The sequence below is a fragment of the Geotrypetes seraphini genome, chromosome 1 (genome assembly GCF_902459505.1).
Source record: "Geotrypetes seraphini chromosome 1, aGeoSer1.1, whole genome shotgun sequence".
Classification (NCBI taxonomy): domain Eukaryota; kingdom Metazoa; phylum Chordata; class Amphibia; order Gymnophiona; family Dermophiidae; genus Geotrypetes; species Geotrypetes seraphini.
This window is the reverse complement of record NC_047084.1, coordinates 24,006,762-24,026,357: the sequence shown is the minus strand read 5'-3', so window position 1 is coordinate 24,026,357 and position 19,596 is coordinate 24,006,762. Positions and strand designations below refer to the sequence as shown.

Here is a 19,596-nt window from a genome sequence, read left to right as displayed (position 1 = left end):
GACCTGAAAATTTTGCTTAAGAATGTTCTCCAACTTGCGCTCCTCAGAGTCCCGCAAGGCAGAACCGCCCTCAACAGGCACGGTATGCCGCTTTGAAATCGCCGAGACCACTGTGTCTACGACTGGCGACGTTAAAGTAGCCCGATCCCCCTCTGGGATGGGATACAAACGAGCCATGACGTGCGCCAAACAAAACAGCGCCTCCGGCGTTTTCCACTGCTCTAGTACAATATCCCGAATATCCTGATGCATGGGAAAAGAGCGGGAAATGGTACGGATCCCCCGAAGCAGAGGGTCCCCCACATGCGGAGTCTCCGGCGGCGCATCCTCAAAACGCAACACCGAAGAAACCTGTTGAATCAGGTCCGGTAGCTCATCTCTCTGAAAAAGGCGCACCACGGACGCCTCTTCGCCGGAGGATGGGAAACCCGACAACCCGCCGCCAGCGGCCGTCCGCTCGAGAGGGTCCTGGAAATCCTCAAAAGGGTCCAGGTCCTCATCCAGACCGACACGCTCCTCAGACCATAAATCCTCGTCCCAAGACACCCGCGGACGCTTGGACGAGGGAGGAGGAGGAGGGGACGCCACAACAGACAAGAGAGGCAAAGCCGCAGGGAGCGCGGAGGAAACCCCATTCCCCGAAACCCCCTGGGCGCATCCGGGACCCCCAGCCGCCTGAAAATAGGCTCTGCACAAAGAAAAAAATAAATCAGGGGAAAAACCCCCCGGGGGTCCCAAGGGACTCCCTGCCACAGCAGGGGACCCAGCAGAAACCTGCCCCTGTTTTTCCAATACAGGGGGAAGGTCACCTGAGGAGGAAGACAAAATGGAGGGGCCAGACTGTGAAAATGGCGACTTTCCCGCCAAAAATGCTCCCTCCATAGCCTGTAGCGGCTGAGAAGACTGAACAGTCCCAGCCGCTAAAACAGGCAAGTCGGCATCAGCTGTCAAAAAATCAGCTGAGAGGGAATCCTTCGGGGAATCCCTCCGTGGGCGGTTGGGGAAGACCGGGCTTCCCCACTGCTCCCAGCCGACTCGCCCGGGGAGCTCTGGGCGCCTGCAGCTGCTGCCGACGGAGCTCCACCACCTCACCGGCCCAAACTACCGAGTTCAGTCCGGCCGCGAGTGCCTCGCGGCTGGACCGAATTGTGTCCTTCTCCCCCGGAGAAGGGCACAATTGCTCCATACGCGACCTAGCTAGAAACAAAGTGCCAGTTAGATGAAAAAATACTGTAAAAAACAGTAAACTGACAGGGAAGCAACCCTGCAGACCGGCACTACCTCAGGATTTTATTTTTTTTTACATAACAGACTCCACAGGCTTTCGAAGCAATATGCCTTGCTTGATTTAGGGGGCAAGGCTTACTGCTGAGGCTCCTCTAAAAAAATGTGGGGAGGTGGAGGAAGTGGGGGGAGGGACCCCGCTCGAGACCCGCCGGGTTTGACACCCCCGAGGTCGGACGGACCCCCAAACAGGGCCCGCCCAAGCTCTGTCCGGCCAAAAACAGGGACTAGAAACCCCATAAACAAATTCCAACAGCCCTACCAAGGGAGATGGGTACAGATCACTCAACACCTGCTGGAGACTGAAAGAAGACTGAGGTAAATAGAGAAGGGATTATATTATATACTGTCCCACAGTTTTGTTTTCAGTCTCCACCTGCTGGTCATGATTGGATATATACCCATTTGTAAAGATTAACCTCTACTGGTCTGGAGAGTGCTAAAGAATAAAAGTTTTTTTTATGGTGGTAATAAAAAATAGAGCACTATTGTATAATTGCCTGATGATATTCTGAGACTTTTTCCATTTTTATTTAAGGTTGCTGTACCACAGAGCTATTCATTGATTTGGAAAGTAATTGACATATTTTAATTATATATAACATGGTATGATTAGAGAATGACACGGTAATCTGCCGAAACAGAAAGAAAAAAACCAGGTTGCTGTGGGTACGGGGACAAGGCCATTCACCGCCCCATGGAGCCTTGCAGTTAAGTGAGGCAGCATGCGTAAAATACTTGTCACCTCTTGCGATCACTTGGTCCAGCAGCCCCCTCCCTCCTTCCTCTCAATTGCTGCAGTCCGGGCATCTTCCTCCCTTCCTTCCTCTCACCTTTGCTGGCGATTTTCATTTTTTTGTCTCCGAGTGGCACAAGCCTTTAAACAAGTCACATGCAGCTGCCTGAAACTTCTCCTCTGACGCAACCGGAAACAGGAAGTTGCGTCAGAGGAGAAGTTTCAGTGCAGTCGCATGCAACTTGAGGAAAGGTTTGGAGACAGAAAAAAGAAAATTCCCAGCGAAGGTGAGAAGGGGGAGGGAGATGCCCAGTCCGAAGCGATCATGAGGGAGGTGACTGCTGAAGGGAAGGCACTGAAGGGAAAGGCGCTGAAGGGAAGAGGAGAGGGAGGGGAGAGAGGAACAGGTGCTGAAGGGAAATAGGGGAGAGGGGAGAAGACGCTGAAGGAAAGTGAGGAGGGGAGAGAGGGAAAGCACATACAGAATGGAAGGTAGGGATAAAGAAAAAAAGGACACATATTGGATTGGGGAGACAGATGCCAGATCTGAGGGGAGGAAAGGAGGAGAGAGATGCTAAAAACCACTTGGGGGAGGGAAGGAAAGATGGAAGGGAAGAAGACAGATGCCAGACTATAGGAAAGGTGTTGCTGCTAAGCAAGCTAAGTACATGTTCGATAAATTAGAGTGTATTTAGCATTTTTACTACTGAACTGAAAAAGACATATGGATAAAAGAAATAATTATGAATAAATAAGCATAAAGAAGACTGAACAAATGAATTAAAATAGCACTTAATCACTTATGAGTATAGAATAAACCAACAGGATTAATGAGGAGCCTGATGACCCAGCTAGCATTCTGAACTCTGTGGTTGAATACTAGCAAGTTTGCACATTTTTGATAAAACAGTTTGCACTTTGATGAAATTTTTGTAAGACTATGGGGGGAGCATAGGGAAGAAGATGGGTGCCAGATCAGTGGGGGGTGGAGTGGTGGTGGAGGGAGAGATGGAAGGGAGAGGCACAGTATCAGAGCTGATGCCATATGAAAGAGGGATATAAAAGGCAGATAGTGGATAGAAGGAATAGAATGACAAGAAGATGAGGAAAGCAGAAATCAGACAACAAAGGTAGAAATTTTTTTTTTAATTTTCTTTTTTTGCTTTAGAGTAGTATATTAGTTGTGTTGATAAACATTTAGAAACAAAGCCTTGCCAGCTGAAGATCTCTTCCTCTAGTTCGACAGCCAGAACTTTGATTTATATTTTTTTATAATTTATATTTTTTATACTTTAATAAAATAAGTTCAGTATAAAACTATTTGAGGCTTGTGCGGATGGGATCAGGTGGTTTGCGGGGACGGGGACTGAGGTCGCGGGGACAGGGCCGAGCTCACAGAGACAAATTTTTTCCCCGTGTCATTCTCTAATGTTGGGTGATCAGAGTTTGATTAGAGCCTTATTGACAACTTAGTGAGGACCACCTATATCTTGTGTAACAAACCAAATCCTAGAATTGAGCTCAAACCACAACTCAGCTAGGCTTTTTATTTATCTAACATTTTTGACAGAACTGCTGTTTTGCCTTTTCTGGGGGGTGGAAAAAGTGCATCTTATGGAGTGAAAAATATGGTAAGTTCTCAAAAAAGGAGAAAGAGAAGGCACAAATATGGTAAATTCTGACCCAAAGATGGCAAATGCAGTATTACCAGACCCTCCTTTGCAAAAGAAGCTTATGAATGCCATTTTTGCGCTTGATCATAAGCTGGAAAATATTACTGAAACCCTCTCTACTCTGCTACAGTATCTGGGTTTACCGGGCAGGTTACAGAACTAAAGCACAGGGTAGGAGAAAATGAAGATTTGGTAGGCTCTACCCTTGAGGAACATCTGCACAAACTCACTAAGGAATATGAAAGTAAAACAGAAGATTTCATAAATCGTTTGAGAAGGAATAATATTTGGATGGTAGGCTTTCCAGAATCTATCTAAGACAACGAACTCTGAATCATTCTTGAAGCATAGCTTACGTCGGAACTCTTGACTTGGGCACTCTATGGCCCAATATAGTCCTAAATTATGCTCATAAAGAATGGATTATGCAGGAATGTCAGCAAAAACAGGATCTTCGATACAGGATTTGGCCAAAATGGCAGCACTGCACAGAAGTTACATGGACACTTGCAAGCAGTTAAATGAACATAAAGTGAAATTTAATATGCAATTTCTACCCAAATTATGAGTGCACTATGAGGGCAAACAGTGCATTTTTTTAACAATGCTAATGAAGTCTGATTTCAGGTTGCAAAATGATTTCTAATGGTGGATGGCAGACTTACAGAGGCTGAAGCATCTTACTGAGAAGTGCAAGGGCCATTTATCAAATGCTGTGATGTACCTTATATAAGTTTAGATTTGAGGTGGAGATTCTAAATATGAATATCTATTAACTGGAGTTGCTCACATTTGTTATACCATTGAAATTTCATGGGGGGACTGAACTCTGAGGACTTTATTGAGATCAGACTCCACAGGTGACTCTTGAACCTGGTTCTAAGAGGTTGTAGATGCTCAGTATTAAAGGTAGTTTTCACAGCAACCTGTAAACTACTGTCTGCCTCTGCCCACCCTCCCTCCCCTCAGCCCACTTATCTCTAGGCTCATATTTTTTTTGCTCTATGTAGAGCCTCTCTTCAGTCTTGGACATGGGAGCGTCACTGCCTCACCAACTAGCTGACTGCCATCTACATCAGGCAGCTGAGCTTTAAATTTGAATCGTGCTAACCATTTAGGCATACCGTCAAAGGCGCACGCGCCTTAGTTCACGCTTTTCTGAAGCGACTTGATGAAGCAACTAGTGACACTTTAGTACATTAGCGCTGAGAGATCCTAAATAGTTTCCAGTAGGAAGTACTAGTATTTTCGCTTTGCATTCGCTACTGCTGGTGTAGCTTTGATCGGTTACATCTTGTGTGGAAGAGCTCACTCCCCTTCTGCCTCACTTCAATGCTGGGACATTTTAAATCCTGCATTTATCGACACAACATACTATCGTTTTGCTACCCATGAGAAGCAGCGATATAAGACTGATAAGTATTGTGTACTCAATTTTAAATTATTGTGTACTCAATTTTAAATTGTCATTTTTTCCACTTCTTTCTTCCTGGGGCACTGAGCCATGGCACTGTTATATAATCGCATGACCATATTGCTTCATCTCTTATTTAATCAGTTTTAGAAACAGGTCAGCTGTTTTATCGTATTCTGTGCCAATTCCTGTTTACTGTATCACAACTCGTGCTGTAAAGATAAATTTACCAGCTACTCCGTGTTGTGCCTTAAATGATGACTATACGGAATCTGGGTCATTTCCAATTCCTGTTTTACCAGCCTCTCGCAGACTAAATAAGCCGTATACCAAAAAACAATGAATACTAAAAAATCTGACTTATTCTCATTTTTTCCCAACTGATTCTCTCGGATATCAAAATCTTAATGGTTTTTATTTAAATATAAGATCTATGAGAAATAAATCTTTGCTGATTAAAGACTGGCTGAAGGATACTAACCCTGATTTTGTTTTAATTACTGAAACATGGTTGCTCTCAGAAAGCGACATTATCATTCAAGAATGTCTCCCCCACGCTAGCAGAGGTTTGATTAACCCTGTGGAATTTTGGTCCCATTATGATATAGTTTCTAAACATAACAATGAGATTGAACAATTTATTGATTCATGGATCAATACTAGTACCTATATTTTAAATGATATGGCCCCTATTAAACTGAGAAGAAAGATTTAGGAATTTAGATGGGTGGTTTGATTTAGATCTTTTAATGTTAAAAAGGGAATTGGGGAGATAGTGGTTAAAATCTGGAACGCCAGAGCATGGAGAAGCTTGGAGGCAAAAACTGAAAAATTACAAAAAACTGACAAAGGAGAAACAAAAAAATTTTTACGACCAAAAATTGGCAATGTATCATCCAATAGTAGTAGCCTTCTTAAATTAATCAATGATCTTTATGATTTAGAGGCATGTACTATTATTTGATTACTCTCCAAATCAATGAATATCCATTGTTTAAGTTGAGGGGATAAAATGTAAGATAGATACTGGAAATATATCGTGACTTCTATAAGAGAAAAATCTGAAGGAGTAACATCTTAAAGATAAAAATTAATAGCATACATACCAATGCAAGGCTTCACATGCTGAAAGCATGCCTTTGTTAGGTCACCTAACAAGGCAAATGAACTCTGTCGTACCTCTGGCATTTTATCCTACAAAAGAAAGGGGAAAAATTGTTTTTCATGCCAAAATTCCATTACCTTCTTCTAATTACACAGATATAATTTTAATTGACCTCACCTGCATACATTGGTACATTAATGTAAGAATGTTGCTTCGAGCCACCAGCTGTTCAATACTACCTCCAAGGCCTTCCGCAAGGCCACTGAGCAAATCAAGAGCTACAATCATGAAATCCTTATCTGGAGACTCATATTGATCTGGTTGAGCATTGTGCAGCTGTAACAAAAAACAAAAATATATGTACATCATAATTTCTTATATTTGGTTCTACAAACTGATATCTGACAACACAAACACTAGTGGTTTTCAAAGCTGAAATCAAGTTTTGTTTATTGTTTTTTTGTTTGTTTATAATTGCTTTATTGAAAGGTACAATAGAACAAATCAAGACAATAAAAGCAGTTACATCTCCAGCGAATAAAGAGAGAAAAACAACAAATCCATCAAATTGAACATCCAAATCCAATATTTGCAATGTTCTGAAGCCCTCATCGTCATACCCCAACTCGCCAACATCCGTTCCCCCTCCCCCAAACAAATACAGGATGCAGATTCTAAACCAGCAACAAAGACAATGTGAAAAACATTTGTACCAATTTCATCTTCAGAGCACAACAGTGAGTGGCTGCAAGAGCCAAAGTCAAAGTCTACTCTTCATATTAATTTTGTGATATAACAGCAGATTATTATGGTGAAGGGCCATGAGTTTAGACATAAGGTGAAAATAAACCAGTTTATTTTCAAACCAAGTTATATTTGGCATCTGGGTCTTCTTCCAGTAACTATCGCCAGATAGACCGCTGAAAATACGAAAGTGGCAAAGTGAGACTCTGGCGCTGGAAATACCGGGATGGAAGCATTCAAAAGACGTAAAACGCAAGATATTCCCACTCCTAATGCTGAGAAAGAAAAAATGGAGCGACAGACTATAATATCAGAAATATTGTGAATGATTAATAAATAATAATATTTTTTTGTGAAGGGTAAGTCCTCAGTTGACACAACAGCCTGGGGACACAAGCCCCTAGACAAAAGTGGCATTTTGAGACTCAAAGGTGAAGGGGAGGAATATGTAGACGCTGACAAAGAAAAGCTGAATTGCTTAACAAATATTTCTGTTCTGTGTTCACAGCTGAAGCACCGGGACAGGAACCGCAGAAAACAAACACAAATAGTGATGGAGGAGTAATAGACCCTGACCGATTTTCAGAGGGTTGTGTTTGTCAGGAGCTAGCTAAAATAAAGGTAGACAAAGTGATGGGGCCGGATGGTGTACATCCGAGGGTGCTGAAGGAACTTAGGGAAGTTCTGGTAGCTTCGCTGACTATTTCAACGAGTCTCTAAAGTCGGGAGTGGTACCACCGAACATAGAAATGCCTTTGCCAGATCAGTCCCTAGGTCCATCATGTCTGGCGACCCGCACACGCGGAGGCCAATCCTGGGGTTCCATGCTGAGATCTTGTTTACCCGTATCCCTCAATGTGGTTTGCAAGAAGGTGTGAATCCAACTTGTCCTTGAATCCTGAAATGGTGGTCTCTGACACAACCCCCTCCGGGAGAGCATTCCAAGCGTCCACCACTCGCTGTGAGAAACAGAACTTTCTGATATTTGTCCTGGGCCTGGTGCCCCTCAGTTTCAGTCCATGACCCCTTGTCCAAGTCACATTTGACAATGTGAATAACGATGTTTCTTGCTCTATTTTGTCAAATCCTTTTAGTATTTTGAAAGTCTCTATCATATCCTCTCGCAGCCATCTCTTCTCGAGGATGAACAATCCCAGTTTCTCGAGGCGTTCATTGTAGCTCAAATTCTCGATGCCTCTTACTAGCTTCGTGGCTTGCCTCTGCACCCTTTCCAACAGGGTTATATCCTTCTTCAGGTAGGGAGACCAATGTTGGATACAGTATTCCAAGTGTGGTCTGACCATTGCTCTGTAAAGCGGCATTATGACGTCCGCCAATCTGCTAGCGATTCCTTTCTTTATCATGCCCAATATCCTGCTTGCTTTCTTTGCCGCCGCTGCGCATTGAGCCGACGGCTTCAGGTTCTTGTCTATCAGTACCCCCAGATCCCTTTCTTGCTCGCTCTTTCCCAATGCTGCACCTAACATTTTGTATTCATGTTTCTTGTTCTTCTTGAAGAAAGTTATACAACTAGATGAATAAGGGAATTCAAATCGTATATATCAAAATGTATATAAGACGTATTGAAAATAATGTTTTAGCAGCAGGGAATCATTCATACCACATTAACAGAAACTCTTGACGTCACACCATCAATATAATAAAATATAAAACAACGGAGAAAAATAAACCTCAATTGCGAGAGGCCGGGACTATCTATTTATATGTACACGGAGTTTTTTCATAAATCAGTGATGATGTGAGTTGGCTCGGGTACTTGTGTAGTCACGGCCTCTCGCAATTGAGGTTTATTTTTCTCCGTTGTTTTATATTTTATTATATTGATGGTGTGATGTCAAAAGTTTCTGTTAATGTGGTATGAATGATTCCCTGCTGCTAAAACATTATTTTCAATACGCCTTGTTCTTCTTGCCCAGGTGCATCACTTTGCATTTTTCTATATTAAACTTCATCTGTCACTTTTCCGCCCATTTCTCTAGCTGGTTCAAATCTCTCTGGAGTTCTTTCTCTGTCCTTTTGTGTCCCAACTGCCCTACACAGCTTTGTGTCATCCGCAAACTTGATTAAATTACTTGTTGTTTCTTCTTCTAAGTCGTTTATGAAAATATTGAACAAGATTGGCCCAAGAACCGAACCCTGGGGCACACCGCTTGTCACTTTTTCCCAATCTGAAAACTTTCCATTTATGCCCACCCTCTGCAATCTGTTTTCCAACCATCCACCTATCCATCTTAGTATATCCCCTTCTATTCCATGGCTTTGTAGTTTCTTCAGAAGCCTTGCATGTGGAACCTTGTCGAATGCTTTCTAGAAGTCCAAGTATATTATATCTACCGGTTCACCATTATCGATTTGTTAGTTCACCTCCTCAAAAAACTGAATTAAATTTGTCAAACATGACTTCCCTTTCCTGAAGCCGTGTTGACTAGCTCTCATCAGGTCGTGATTTTCCAGGTGTTGCACTATGCTATCCTTTATTAGTGCTTCAACCATCTTCCCTGGAACCAATGTAAGACTCAAGTCTATAGTTGCCCGGTTCTCCTCTCGGTCCTTTTTTGAAGATTGGGATGACATTCGCTATCTTCCAGTCTTCTGGTATTCGCCCGGTTCTGATCGACAAGTTAGCTAGGGATTGTAATAGTTCTCCGATTTCTACTTTAAGCTCTTTTAGCACTCTCGGATGAATTCCATCTGGTCCAGGGGATTTGTCACTTTTTAGTTTGTTGATCTGATAGTATATCTTGTCCAAATCCACATACACAGTGGTGAGGCTTTCCTCTATTTCTCCCTCGAATACTTTCCCTGTTTCGGGTATTGATGCTGTGTCCTCCTTGGTAAAGACAGATGCAAAGAATGAGTTTAGCCTATCCGCAATCTGATTGTCTTCCTTGATACACCCTTTTCTTCCTTGGTCGTCGAAAGGGCCTACTGCCTCCTTTGCTGATTTCTTCCCCTTTATATATCTAAAAAAGGGCTTGAAGTTTTTGGCTTCTTGCGCTATCTTTTCCTCATAGGCCTTTTTGGCGTCTCTTACTGCCTTGTGACATTTCTTCTGGTCAACCTTGTGATTGTTCCAGGCCTCCGTTGTGTGTTCACGTTTCCATTTTTTAAATGAGTTCTTTTCCCTTACAGCATCCTTCACCTCTTTAGTTAACCAAGCTGGTTCACCTTTGTTCTTATTTTTCCTTCCTTTGGATATCTGCGGAATGTAGAGATTCTGCACTTCGGTGATGGTATTCTTTAGTAGGGACCATGCTTGATCGACAGTTTTGATTTTGGCTGTCCTGTTTTTGAGCTTTTTTTTAACCACAACTCTCATGCTGTCGTATTTCCCTTTTCTGTAGTTAAAGGTCGTGGTTTGAGTCTTGGTTTGTTTCCCTTTCCCGATGCCGATTTTAAATTTGATCACGCTGTGATCGCTCGTCCCCAACGGGACCGTGACCTCTACATCTGTTGTCCTTCCAGTTATGCCATTTAGGATCAAGTCCAAGGTTGCGGTTCCTCTTGTCGGTTCTTCCACCATTTGTTCTAGGAAGCAGTCCCCTATCATTTCCAGGAACATCGATTCCCTGCTGCAGTTTGAGGTTCCTCGGTTCCAGTTTATCCCCGGAAGTTGAAGTCTCCAATGATCGCTACATCAATTATTGATTTCTTCTATCATTTATACATCTATATCTTCCGTCTGTCCTGGGGGGTCGGTAGTAGATAGTATTTTTATGTCTGCTTCATTTAACCTTGGAATCTTTATCCAGAGGGATTCTAGTTTTTCTTTTCCTTCTCTGATAGACTATTCCTTCTTGGACATACAGGGCAATACCTCTCCCTTTTTGCCCTATGCTATCTCTTCTATATATTTGTATCCCTGTAGTACTGTGTCCCATTCGTTTTCCTCATTCCACCATGTTTCTGTTATTCCGATAATATCCAGTTCTTCTCGTTTTGCTAGGGCCTCCAATTCCCCCATTTTGTTTCTCAAGCTTGGCATTCATGTACATACATTTGAGCTCCCTTTGCGCATTCGTGTACATACAATTGAGTTCCCTCGGTGGTACCTTCCTGAACTTTTTAGTCTTCACGTCGCATCTTATATCTATTTGTGCTTTTTCTCTGTTATTTGCGATTTCAGCATGCTCTTCCCCTTTATTTGAGCAGTTGCTTGTAGTTCCTTCTCTGGGATCTACTGATGCCCAGGCCATCGACTGGTTGTCGACTGTCGGCTCTCCCCTGGTCCTTAATTTAAAGCCCTCTCAATAGTCTTCTTCATTTTTCAGCCAAGACTCTTGCTCCTCGCTTGGTGAGGTGTAGGCCATCCCTTCTATAGTATCTGCCATTTCCCCAGAATGCCATCCAATTGCGCACAAAGTCGAACCCCTCCTCATCGCACCATCGTCTCATCCCGGCGTTGATTGCTTGCAGTTCCTCCTGTCTCTGTCCATCCGCTCTCGGTATCGGGAGGGTCTCAGAGAAGGCCACTTTCACCTCCCTGACCTTCAGTTTTCTTCCGAGTGAGCGGAGTTGATCTTTCAGTTCTTCCCTGTCATACTTCCATCCGCTCACATCGTTTGTTCCCACGTGGATAAGCACAGCAGTATCCTCTCCTCCTGCGTTATCAATGATCCTGGTGATCCTGCTGGCCACATCCTTCACTCTTGCACCAGGCAGGCAGGTAACCATTCTATCTTCTCTTCCTCCTGCGATGTGACTGTCCACATTGCGTATGATGGAATCTCCAACGATGATCCCTATCTTCTCTATTTGGGGATTCTTAGGGGGTCGGTCTGAATCCCTGGTGTAGGACATGACTTCCTCCTTCTGCGATGCTTCTTCAAATGGGCTCCCATTTTCGCCAAGTGTGTCGTCGTCCTTTACCTCCGCTTTGGTCTCTTCGTCCATTGTAGTGGAGCCTCCTTCCATATCACCCGGGCCCTTTTCCTTGGTTGTTGGTCGGGCCCCTATCTCCAAACCTGGGACCTCCACATGTTGCTGGTGGGCTTCCTCAATGAATCTCTCCAATTCCTCGATCACTTCGCTGGTACTGGACTCCCCTAGTAACTTCTCCTGCTTGCGGTTATCTTCTTTCATGGCGAGGAGTTCTTCTAGTTCCATCACAGTTCCTTCCAGCAGCCGGACTTGCTGTTTCAGGCTTTCCAGCTCCTTGCAACGACTACAAACATATGCCCTAGTCCCCGAGGGGAGATAGTCATACATATTGCAGCCGGTGCAGAAGACTGGAAAGCTCATCTTCTGGCTTCTGTGGGCAATCATCTCCTGTTCCTCTTCTGAATTGTCTGAGCTTTATATGACCTTCTGCCCTGGGCGGCTGTGTGTGTCCTGAGTCCTGTTCGCTGTCCTTCTGTTAGTTGTGAGTTATTCTGGTGCTGCTGAGTTTTCTGCGGTGCTTGATTTAGATGTGCGTTGTGTGGCTAGGTAAAGACCAAAATAAAAAAAAATAAATTAAAAAAAACAAAGTTGTAACTTACGTTTTTGGGGCTCTCTGTGAGTCAGCCTAATTTCCTGGCTCCTTTCTGCGGCTCCTTCGCAAAGGCGCTCTCGCAAAGGCGAGCGCTTTTGCCGCTCGCCTTGGCTGCGCGCCGTTGGCTCCCCCCATTTTAAGGGGGAGTCCGGGTGCGCTGCTGATGACATGTTGGGGGTGGGCGGAGCTTTCTCTCGCCGCTACCCCACGCTGTCCACTGTCACTCCTCTGCTGTTCCCTTCTCTGCCTCCACCTCCTCCTGCTGTCTTCGCCGGTGCCTACTACCTCCTGCACCGGCCGAAGTTGCTGACGTTTTTGCCGCTGTCTCCTCCTTTTAAGGGGGAGTCCGGGCGTGCTGCTGATGACGCGTTTGGGGTGGGCGGAGCTTTCTCTCGCCGCTACCCCACGCTGTCCACTGTCACTCCTCTGCTGCTTCCCTTCTCTGCCTCCGCACAGGACTGAAGAAGGGCGGATGTGGTCCCTCTCCACAAAAGTGGAAGTAAGAAAGAAGTAGGCCAGAAAGTCTGACTTCTATGGTAAGCAAATTAATGGAAACATTTTTAAAACAGAGAATGGTCAAGTTTCTAGAATCCTGTGGATTACAGGACCAGAGGGAATATGGATTCACTAGAGATAGGTCTTGTCAGACAGATCTGATCAATAAGAGGTTGTGCGCTAGATGTAGTGTATTTAGATTTTAGCAAAGCCTTTGACAGTGTTCCACACAGACATCTAATAAATAAACTGTGTGCCCTCGGGATGGGTCCCAAAGTGAAGGGCTGTGGCAAGAACTGGTTGAGTGGAAGGCAACAGAGGATAGTGATCAATGGAGATTGCTCTGAGGAAAGGGATGTTACCATTAGCATGCCTCAAGGTTCTGTTCTTGGGCTCGTTCCCACCAACACCCTCCTATAACTCTCTGGTGCCCACCGACTCCAACCCTACACTAACCTTCGCCAACCATATCCCAGTAGACATATCCTGGACCGCCTTCGAGCTCGTATCTGATTCTCAGGTCGCTAAACTCTGCCTCAAGTTGAAATTCTGCAACTGCACCTTGGACCCTTTCCCCTCCTACCTATATGAGAAAATTCCCACACAAGCCATCTCATCTCGCACCAAACTTATAAATTCTGCCCTACTTTCAGGCCTATTTTCTGCTGAAATGGGACACATCGCCTTATCCCCACTACTGAAAAAAGCTGATCTAGACCCCTCCACACCATCCAGCTATCGCCCAATAGCAAACATCCCTCTCCTGACCAAGATGCTGGAGTCCATCATATCTACCCAACTCTCATCCTATCTTGAGAGATTCTCCATTCTCCTACCCTACCAACATGGCTTCAAACCCAACTTCAGCACCGAATCTCTACTGGCCTCATTAATCTCAAAGGCCCAACAACTTCACTCTTGCAATAAGTTCGCTGTTCTTCTTCAATTCGACCTTTCTGCAGCTTTCGACATTGTCCATCATAATATACTAATTCTCCAACTCTCTGAAATTGGCATAAACTCAACAGTCTTAGATTGGTTCTCAAAATTCTTACGTTCCCGCTCCTACTCCGTTAACATGAATGGCTCCTCGTCCCTCCCTTGGAAACCGATCTGTGGAATTCCTCAGGATTCACCTCTATCCCCGATTCTTTTCAATATTTATATGTCCTCCCTGAAACTCTTCCAACTATTCCCCTTGGAAACACTTTACACTTACGCTGATGACATCCTTGTCCTCCTCGAGACAGACTTTAATATCACCAATCTCTCTGAGAACATCTCTTCATGTATTTCGAACCTCCAATCCTGGGCCCTCACCGTACAAATGAAACTAAACGAGACCAAAACAAAACTACTTTGGCTCGGCCCAAAATTAGATCAGCTACCCACCCTCATCCCACTATCCTCTGGCACCATATTGCAGTCTGAGCACTCAAGCAAAGTTCTGGGCATCATCATTGATTCTACACTGTCCTTCAACGCCCACCTTAACTCCCTAGTAAAAAAATGCTTTTTCAATCTTCACATGTTAAGGAAAGTGAGATCCTGCTTCCATCAACAACACTTTGCTGTCCTCGTACAATCCATCATTCTTTCCAGACTGGATTATTGTAATTCCATCTACTTAAGCCTAACAAAGAAAAGCCTTCATAGACTTCAACGGATTCAGAACACCACGGCTAAACTAATCTTCACAAAAAGCAAATTTGACCACGTCTCCCCAGCTTCACTGGCTCCCAGTAATCCTTAGGGTCTACTACAAATGCGCCTGCCTAACCTTCAAATCTCTACACGGCATCCTTCCTCCCCTTTTTCCACTATCCTGGATCTCCTCGAATCCCAACACCACCAGATCCACTCAAAAATTCAAACTATCCTTCCCTTCTTTAAAAGGCATATCCCATTCAGGAAAATTAGGGACATCCATTGTCTTCAGAATCATTGAACTGTGGAACAGCTTTACTGCCCCGCTTCGGAGTCTAGCTTCCCTCCAACTCTTCCGAAAACATTTGAAAACTTAGCTTTACTCTAAAATATAATTGACCTCTCCCTATTCGATATACTAAGTCCCTCTAAACTTTCTCTCTACTAAGTCCTTCTACTTTCGTTGGAGTTCCTTCTATATTAATTCCTGTAAACCGTGTCGAGCTCTACTTCTGTGGAGATGATGCGGTATACAAACTTAAGGTTTAGTTTAGTTGAGTTTAAACGATATTGCTGAAGGGTTGTCGGATAAGATTTGCCTCTTTGCGGATGATATCAAAATCTGCAATAGAGTAGACACGCCAGATGATGTGAATAACATGAAGAAAGACCTGGCAAAGCTTGAAGAATGGTCTGAAATTTGGCAGCTAAAATTTAATGCTAAGAAATGCAAGGTCATGCATTTGGGCTGCAAAAACCTGTTGAAACAGTACAGTTTTGGGGGTGAAGAACTTATGTGCACGACAGAACAGCAGGACTTGGGTGTGATTATATGTGATGATCTTAAGGTGTCCAAATAGGTTGAAAAGGTGACGGCAAAAGCTAGAAGTATGCTAGGGTGTATAGGGAGAAGTATGGCCAGTAGGAAAAAGGAGGTATTGATGCCGTTGTATAAGACTTTGGAAAGACCTCATTTAAAATGTTGTGTACAATTCTGGAGGCCGCACCTTCAAAAAGATATAAAAAGGATGGAGTCGGTCCAGAGGAAGGCTACTAAAACAGTGTGTGGTCTTCGTCATGAGGCGTATGAAGACAGACTTAAAGATCTCAATCTTTGGAGGAAAGACGGGAGAGGGGAGATAACAGAGACATTTAAATACATATGTAATGTAAATGTACATGAGTCGAGTCTCATTTGAAAGTAAACTCTGCAATGAGAGGGCATAGGTTCCACGCTCTCCTGGTTTTCTCCCTATCTCTCTGATAGTACCTTCAGCGTATGTTAAGGTGGATCCTCCGCCGCCACCATCCTGCTGTTTATTGATGTACCCCAAGGCTCTATCCTGGGCCCTCTCCTCTTTTCCCTATATACCCACTCTCTTGGTATGCTGATCTCTCATGGTTTTCAATATCACCTCTATGCTGACGACTCCCAGATCTACCTCTCCACGCTGGATATATCTGCGGGAGTTCAGGCCCAAATTTCAGCCTGCTTGTCCAACACTGCTGCTTGGATGTCTCACCGTTATCTCAAACTGAATATGGCTAACACTGAACTCCTTATTTTTCCACCTAAATTTTTAAATGTAGTTCTTTTTTTAATGAATGTGAACTATACATTGTAAACCATTTGGATCCTTTTTAGGCTGTTATGTAGTATATAAAGTTTTTAATAAACATAAACCCACCTCCCCCCTCTCGCCATTCTTTATTTCTGTGGATAACGCTATCCTCCTCCCTGTCTCGTTGGCTCGCAACCTTGGAGTTATCTATGACTCCTCTCTCTCCTTCTCTGCTCAGATCCAACAGACCGTCAAATCCTGTCGCTTCCTTCTCTATATTACCAAAATCCGTCCTCTTCTCTTTGAACACACGACCAAAACCCTTGTCCAAGCTCTCATCACCTCGCACTCAGACTACTGTAACGTACTTCTCTCGGGCCTCTCATCTCTTCAATCCGTTCAAAATGCTGCTGCGTGACTCATATTCCATGAGAGCTGCTATTCTCACATTACCCCTTTCCTCAAGTTGCTTCATTGGCTCCCCATCCATTTCCAAATACAGTTTAAACTCCTCTTGCTGACTTACAAGTGCATTCGCTCTGTAGGACCCCCCCGATATCTCTCCTCCCTTAGCTCCCCCTATGCTCCCCCCATGTGATCTCCGCACATCAGGCAAGCCCCTCTTATCTGTACCCTTTCTCTTCCACTGCCAACTCCAGACTCTGTCCCTTCTTTCTTGCGGCGCCGTATGCCTGGAACAGACTGCCTGAATCAATATGTCATGCTCTGTCCCTGGCAGTGTTCAAATCTAAGCTAATGGCCCACTTTTTTGAAACTGCGTTCAACTCTTAACTCTTACTCACTGCTGTCAGCTAGCTATACCCACTATAATCACCCCAACCCTGAAATGTCCTGTACAGTGTACTTGGGCTGCTTTTCAATATTATTTATACTATGAAGATGTTTAATTTTGTATTACTGTATATTATTTCTCTATCTTTGGATATTGCTGTTCTGTTTCCCCTGTTGTGCTGTTCTGCATAATATTGGGGATTTTTTTCCTTTAAAAATTCAATAAAAAATGCTTGAACAAAAAAAAAAAAAAAGAATTTATAACAAATTCACACTTGTATACCGCAAAACCTTGCAGTTCCATGTTTACAAAACTAAGACAACTTAATAATTTCATTGATTAACAAGTCAATTCTCCAGGATTTTTGCAAATAAACTAGATTTTAGCAATTTTCTAAAATGCTTATAATATGAAGAAAGAGATAGTCTGTAAAACTCTGTATGGCAACTAGCTGCTTGGTAAGACAGTAATTTTGTAAAAATCTCTTATATGAAGAACGAGCTTCTTAGAAGGGAAAACAAACAATGCAGTGGCTCGCAATGAGTGATTGGAATTGATGAATGTAAATTGATCATCTAAATAACTGGGTAAGCCTGACCCCAGTGCCATGCAAAATAGTGGAAACAATGATAAAACATAAGATTGTGGAACATGTAAACAAATGTGATTTAGTGAAACAGAGTCAGCATGGGTTCAGTAGAGGGAGGTCTTGCTTCACTTCTTTGAAGATGTGAAAAAGGCAAGCTAGTTGATGTAATGTATCTAGATTTCCAGAAACCTTTAGATAAAATTCCTTTTGAGAGGCTCCTGACAGTAAACAAAGGATACAGTTAAGGAGAAATTAGGTTCTTACCTACCTTAATGGCTTAAAATCTTTCATATTCACTAACAACTATGGCATTCCACAAGGATCCATACTCTCCCCACTTCTCTTTAATATTTTCCTAGCTCCATTAATCACGCTAGAACAATCAATTGGTTTTACAGTCTACGCTTATGCAGACGATATCCAATTAATACATCCCCTCAACTTAGACAATCCAAACGATATTCTTACCATCAACAAAAAGCTCGACAAGATTCATGACTGGTTAAACTTGAACAAATTATCACTCAATGTCACTAAAACCAAAACAATGGTTTTTCCTTTCAAGAAAGATAGTTCTCCTCTCTCTCCTATTAAAATCAAATCTATTCCAATACAGACAGTACGTAGTATCAAGCTTCTAGGTATCACTTTGGATGAATCTCTCACTTTTCATGATCATATAAGTACAGTTATAAGAAAATGTTTTTATCGTTTACGAATGATATGCTCTCTAACTAAATTTCTTGACATATCGGCTTTAAATACTTTAATCCATTCAATAGTCATTTCTTGTCTGGATTAAGGCAATGACTTATACCATGGTATTACCAAAAAAGAGTTAAAACGTTTACAAATAATCCAGAATGCAGCAGTAAAAGTCATTTACAAGGCCAAAAAATTTGACCACGTAACTCCTCTTCCATCACCGTGTCATTTATAAAACTCTTTATTATTGACTTTTAAAACAAGAAACACTGGACAGCCAGAATTCATTAATAAATTTTTGATACCATACACTACATCGCGCTTTCTTCGTTCTTCAGAGAAAAATTTATTAGCAATTCCAGCCCTGAACCATATTAACACTAGAAGAAACACTATCTTTTCAGTAGTTGCCCCAACCCTCTGGAATTCGGCACCAAATGCTCTAAGAGAGATAACTAATCTTGAAAAATTTAAATCTTTTCTTAAAACATTCCTTTTTAAAGATGCCTTTCAAGTATAAATGTCCTTTTAAGGATTTAAAAAGTTTTTTTTTGCCTTTATGAGTCCACTTGTTTTGGACTTACTTGTTTTTAACCCCTTCCTTATGTTTATTCCTTTATATTAGGGGTGTCCAACCTTTTGGCTTCCCTGGGCCGCATTGGATGAAAAAATTTTTCTGGGGCCGCACAAATGCGCAAACGCTGCAGCAAGACAGAGGAGGGAGCTGGCAAGACGGTAAACACCCGGGGGCAGCAGAGAAAAACATTGCATCGCCCTCGACCGGGGCCGCACAAAATACTTCACAGGGCCGCAGGTTGGACACCCCTGCTTTATATCTCACTTTTTTTTAACCATTGTAGTTCTCCCCTTTTTTCCACTCGTACCCATTTGTCTAGTTGAGTATATTATTGTTTTGTCGTGTATGTTTTTTTTGTTACAGTTATGTTAATTTGTATTATCTGGTTTTACCCTATTTTAAAATGTATAACCACCTTGAAATAAATTGATAAGGTATTATATCAAATTTTTAATAAACTTGAAACTTGCTAATTTTCTTTCTGTTAGCCTGTAGACTGGTATAGTCCTTATGAATGGAATTGGAGACTGAGAACAAACTTGTATATCAGGATAGACTACCCCCTAGCAATCCAGTCTGCCGAATAGCCAAGTAGAACCTAGGAAAGACTTCAACTGAAAACAGTAAAACTTATTCTGAACAGGAGTGTAAAAACAACAAACATATGTAAACAACTGTTGGAACATATGTAGAACTTAATCCTGGTATAGAAAATATCCCCAAAGATCACCAGCTAAGCCATACCCACTGTTCTTAATTCTCTCCGGCCCTAGAAAAA

General features: G+C 42.9%; 1 protein-coding gene across 7 annotated transcripts in view; it reads right to left on the bottom strand.

Annotated features, from left to right (window-relative positions):
- TNPO1 (transportin 1) overlaps window positions 1-19,596 on the bottom strand; it is a 560,536-nt gene that overhangs the window by 209,661 nt on the left and 331,279 nt on the right. For all 7 annotated transcript variants that reach the window (XM_033929167.1, XM_033929193.1, XM_033929150.1 and 4 more), the window contains exons 17-18: window positions 6,390-6,548; window positions 6,214-6,301 (exon numbers count right to left, since the gene is read on the bottom strand). In XM_033929167.1, coding sequence (XP_033785058.1) covers window positions 6,214-6,301; window positions 6,390-6,548 — 247 coding nt within the window. The remainder of the gene's footprint in view (window positions 1-6,213; window positions 6,302-6,389; window positions 6,549-19,596) is intronic.